The 4,698-nt window shown below is 65.5% G+C and overlaps 2 protein-coding genes across 2 annotated transcripts; one reads left to right on the top strand and one right to left on the bottom strand.

The window, feature by feature from the left end:
• Window position 1: 1 nt before the first annotated feature.
• On the top strand, window positions 2-1,066 carry TAF10 (TATA-box binding protein associated factor 10; the record flags this gene model as incomplete). The annotated part of the gene is made up of 4 exons (XM_029965747.1): window positions 2-73; window positions 196-260; window positions 350-464; window positions 901-1,066. Coding segments are annotated over 4 exons (342 nt in total), but the record flags the coding sequence as incomplete, so codon positions are not given.
• A 450-nt stretch (window positions 1,067-1,516) lies between these two features.
• Window positions 1,517-4,607, bottom strand: ILK (integrin linked kinase). Its single transcript, XM_029965744.1, has 11 exons — window positions 4,442-4,607; window positions 4,060-4,155; window positions 3,877-3,973; window positions 3,703-3,786; window positions 3,511-3,596; window positions 3,168-3,277; window positions 2,792-2,919; window positions 2,578-2,699; window positions 2,401-2,500; window positions 2,195-2,325; window positions 1,517-1,959 (listed from the first exon to the last, which is right to left on the bottom strand). Exons 1-11 carry the CDS (start codon window positions 4,541-4,543, stop codon window positions 1,810-1,812), a joined length of 1,206 nt encoding a protein of 401 aa, XP_029821604.1. The 5' UTR covers window positions 4,544-4,607; the 3' UTR covers window positions 1,517-1,809.
• Between the last annotated feature and the right edge of the window lie 91 nt (window positions 4,608-4,698).

Here is a 4,698-nt window from a genome sequence, read left to right on the forward strand (position 1 = left end):
CGACGTGAAGCCCGTGGTGTCCACCACGCCGCTCGTGGACTTCCTGATGCAGCTGGAGGACTACACACCCACGGTACCGGCGCACGGGGCGGCTCCGGGGAGACGGGACGGGACACGAGGCGTGTCCCCGGGAGGGGACGGACACGGGGCAGCTCCCACGGGGCCGTGGAGCTGTCCTAGCTCTTCCCTCCCCAGATCCCGGACGCCGTGACGGGGTATTACCTGAACCGGGCGGGGTTCGAGGCTTCGGACCCCCGCATGTAAGTGGCAGCAGGGTGGGGGGCGGCAGTGGGGCCCACGGTTAGGATTAACCCCCCGGCCCCTCGCCGACGCGGTCCCTGCCCCGCAGCATCCGCCTGATCTCGCTGGCAGCGCAGAAGTTCATCTCCGACATCGCCAACGACGCCTTGCAGCACTGCAAGATGAAGGGCACGGCCTCGGGAAGCTCCCGCAGCAAGAGCAAGGTGGAGGCACCAGCGAACCCCCTCTTCGGGCTGGGGCTGAGCTTGGGATGTGGGGAGCAGGAACCCCAACCCTGCCGTGCTCTTGGGGGTCCCCACGGGTGGGGAGGGGCTGGCGGGGACATGCTTTGGTGCCCCCCCCAGAGTGTGGGAGCAGCTGCCTCCTGGCAGCTCCAATGCTGGGGAGCAGCTGAGAGGGGGTCAGTGGGGACCCTTGTAATGTCACATTAGGGGGCTGGGGTCCCGCAAGGGCAATGGCACTTATTGCTCAGGGTCTGGGGGTGGCTGAGGACACAGAGCGATGGCATGTGGGGAGCTGAGAACATCCCAACACTGCCCAGCAGCTCCTCTGGGAGTGGGACACCCCTATCCCCATGCCATAGGGGAGTCCCACCCCCCTGGCTGTCCCTGCCATGACTGTGTGCCCTGTGTCCCCCAGGACAAGAAGTACACCCTGACCATGGAGGACCTGACGCCGGCGCTGGCCGAGTACGGCATCAATGTGAAGAAGCCACATTACTTCACGTAGGGCCTGGGGGGCTCAGGCAGTTTGTAGGGGCTGTGTTGGTGCCATTAAACACCCAGGAGGGTTTTGTGGGAAGGCAGCCCGGCTCCTGTGCCTGCACTCACAAATGCTGGCCCTGGCTCCCCAAAGAGGGGCTGCCAGGCTCACCCCCTTCTGCCAGTCCCGGGGGGCTCAGCCCTCCTCCCGGGGCTGGAGCAGAGTGGGGCGGGGGGAACAGGACTGCCCAGCACTCTTCCCTCCTCCTTCCCAAACTGTTTCCTACAGGGAATGCTTGGGGGCTGCACTGGCAGCACTGCAGATGGAGCCAGGGAGAGGGCCCTGAGCCCACACCACCACCCCACTCCATGCCAGGCTCTGTGCGGGACACCTGCCGAGGGGGTCCTGAGCCCACCCACCCCTGCACTAGGCACCTCCTGAGGAGGTCCTGAACCCACCCACCTGCACTGGGCACCAGAGGTTTGCTGTGGGTGCCAATTTGTGCCCAGGGCTTCGCAGACTCAAGGGCAGCCCCTCTCTGCACCCCAGCAGCTGAAGGTTCCATACCAAACGTTTATTTGGGGGCCGGTGGCCATGCCGGGGCTGGAGGGAAGCGGCCGGTGAAGCGCGAAGCAGGGGCAGTGCTGGGCGTCACGGGCAACCCCCCTGGCCTGCCCCCCCAGCCCTAGGGGCCGGGTCCCGCAGCGGAGGCAGCGCCGTCTGTACCGTGTGTCCGTGGCTGGCTCAGGGTGAGGGGTGTCCCCTGCTCCCCCCGGCTCTGGGGTTAAAGGCACTTGGGGGTGGTGGGGGGTGCAAGGCAGCACTGGGAGGGGAGGCACCTCCCCTCTACTTCTCCTGCATCTTTTCCAGGATGGGCACAATCATGTCGAACTTGGGGCGCTTGGCTGGGTCCTCGTTCATGCAGATCTTCATCAGCTTGCAGATGTGGGGGGAGATGCCAGGGGGAATGGTGGGACGGAGCCCCTCGAGTGCCACCTGCGAGCAGGGAGAGGGGCTGGAGTCAGGATCAGGGCCCTGCCCTCGCAGACAGGGACACCTTCCACCAGCCCAGGTTGCTCCAAGCCCCTTCCAGCCGGGCCTTGGACACTTCCAGGGATGAGGCAGCCACAGCTTCTCTGGGCAACCTGTGCCAGGGCATCACCACCTTCACAGGGAAGAATATCTTTGCCCTACCTGACCTAAATCACCCCCTTCCCCTCCAGCCCCTCACCTTCATGCCAATCTCCATGTTGGACAGGTCAGCAAAGGGCACCTCCCTTGTCACCAGCTCCCACAGCAGCACCGCGAAGCTCCACATGTCAGCCGAGCGCCGGTTGATCTCCTCTGGCTTCTTCTGCAGAGCTGGGGGGTGGCAGGGGGTGAGCGGGGCTGGGGCAGAGAGGGGCCACGCTGTGGGGCTGGGAATGGGGCGCTCACCTTCGGGGGCCACCCAGGCTGGGGCGTACATCCGCCCCGGGCACTGGAAGGAGAACTTGACGTCGGCCATGCTGATCCGCGCCGTCATGTCCTCGTCGATCTGGGGAGAGTGGGTGGTTGGCAGGAGCCCCCGGGGAGCCCCCCTGCTCTGGGAGGGGGTCTGGGCCCCCCACTCACCATGACACTGCGGCTATTGAGGTGGTGCCGCGGGATGAGGGGCTCGAGCGTGTGCAGGAAGGCCATGCCCCGCGCAATGTCAAAGGCAAACTTCACTGCCTGCATCTGGTCCACCACGAAGTCTGGGGAGAGCATGACAGGGGGTGAGCCTACCCTAGGGCTGCAGCTGGAGGGGGGTCCACTACCCCCAAATGCACTGTCCCCCAGCACTCACTGGTCCCCTCGTGCAGGACGTTGTACAGGGAGCCATAGGGCATCCAGTGGCTGATGACAATGGGATGGGGGGCTGGGGGGGCCTGGCAGGCACCCAGCACCGGCAGCACGTTGGGGTGGGAGAAGATCCTGCAAGAGAAGTGACAGCCCTGAGAATGGGGCGGTGGGGAGAGCTGCCTGCACCTTCTTAGCTGTTCCCTGCCATCCCCCAGGGCCTACCACCCCTTGGGCACCGCTCTGGAGCATTCCTGGCCCTGCGGAGCAGGGTAGGTCCCACCTTCCCCACACCCTGAGAGCCGTGATGGCCCTGGCCAGATGCTGGGGTGGGTGGCCCCAAGCAAGTGCTAGTGCTGGTCCGGGGCAGGTGGGGCACTCACCGCAGCTTAGGGTACTCCTCGTTGAAGTCCCGGCTCTTCCGTGTCGTCCAGTCCCGGATTTTCAGCATTTTTATGATGATGTCATTGCCCTGCCAGCGACCCTTCCACAGCTGGAGGGGGAGCAGGGGCACAGGCACTGTGAGAAGGGCAGGAGATTCCCAGCCCCCTCCAGGCTCCTGCCTGGGGCTGGGGGGGCCTCTGGAGCGCATGGGACCAAGGGTCCACAATGAGCCAGGCAGGAGCCCCCCCTGCACCCAGCTGTGGGACCCTGGAGCGGCCGTGCCTGGCAGGGCCAGGACACGGGGGATCTGCACAGGCCTGTCTGAGGGCAGGAGGGACCCACCTCTCCTGACTGGTTCTCATTGAGCTTCTGACTTAGGCTCAGCTGTTTGAAGTCAATCCCAGCGAGTTTGTTCAGGGTCCCATTCCCTGCAGGAGAAGGGGGATGGATGCCCACAGCTGCTGGACCCAGGGTCCGGCGCTGGCAGGGCATGGGGGAACCATGACCCCCTGCCAAAGGACCCGCAGTCCTTACTTGGCCGAGTGCGGGTCGTGCCCTTCCAGAACGTGTCCTTGTAGGGGATCTTGGTGAGGCTCTGGCCCAGCTTCTCAGCGCGCTCTGCAGAGGGAGAGGGAGGAGGGTGGCACCCACTGGCACCTGGAGCCTGTCACGGCTGGACAGGTGTGGGGCCCTACAGGGCCCTCGTACCTTTCAGGACCTCCCGCAGTGGTGTCTTGGCCTTGTCCGTGGGGGTCTCGCCATATTTATTAGCAATGCTGACCAGGGCCCCGCTCCCCACCAGGTCCTGAGCGAGCAGAGAGCGAAGGCTGTGGTTTGTGATCTCCCCCCTCCCCTCCTCTCCCTCCTGCCCATCCAGGTGCTCCCGCTCACCTCGGCCACCTGCTCATGTCCCCAGAAACAGGCATAGTGCAGTGGTGTGTTCCCATGCTCGTTCACTGCATTGATGTCCGCCTTGAACTGCATCAGCTGGAGACAGGGGACAGTCCCTGTGAGCCCAGTACTGTCCCTGTGAGCCCAGCACTGTCCCTGTCCTCCCTGCGCCTTGTCCTGGGGGAGGCAGGAGCAGTACACTGGGAGCTGTGGGGAGGGGGCTGAGCTGGTGTGGGGCTCAGAGGGATTCAGAGGGGGTCGGAGGAGGGGCTCAGAGGCACTGTGGGCATGCCGGGTGACTGGGGATTGAGCACTGTGTGGGTGGGGCGGTGGGCTGCACAGGGGGTGGGGAAGGGCAGGTGCTGGCATGGGGCACAGGTACCTTCTGCACGATGTCGCGGTGGCCGTGGCTGGCAGCCAGGTGGAGCGGGGTGTCGTCCCCCCGGTTCATGACGTTAATGCGAGCCCCCCGCATGATAAGCATGTCCACCACGTTGGAGCGGCCCTCACGGCAGGCCCAGTGCAGGGGGCTGAACCCGTGGTCATCCCTGTGGGGCAGTGGGGGGGCCCTGCTCAGCTGCAGCCCCTCGGCCTGGGCACAGTGGGCATTGCCCACCAAACGCTGGCCACGGGGCCAGG

This window comes from Manacus vitellinus, unplaced genomic scaffold (assembly GCF_001715985.3).
Source record: "Manacus vitellinus isolate BGI_N305 unplaced genomic scaffold, ASM171598v3 scaffold_119_pilon, whole genome shotgun sequence".
NCBI classification, from domain to species: Eukaryota; Metazoa; Chordata; class Aves; order Passeriformes; family Pipridae; genus Manacus; species Manacus vitellinus.

Coding starts and splice junctions, on each gene's coding strand:
- ILK (XM_029965744.1), bottom strand. CDS start 4,543: ATGCTTATCATGCGGGGGGCTCGCATTAACGTCATGAACCGGGGGGAC. Junction 3,278..3,510: donor ATGAGAACCAGTCAGGAGAG/GTGGGTCCCTCC, acceptor CTCCCCCTCCAG/CTGTGGAAGGGTCGCTGGCA. Junction 2,501..2,577: donor TCAATAGCCGCAGTGTCATG/GTGAGTGGGGGG, acceptor CACTCTCCCCAG/ATCGACGAGGACATGACGGC.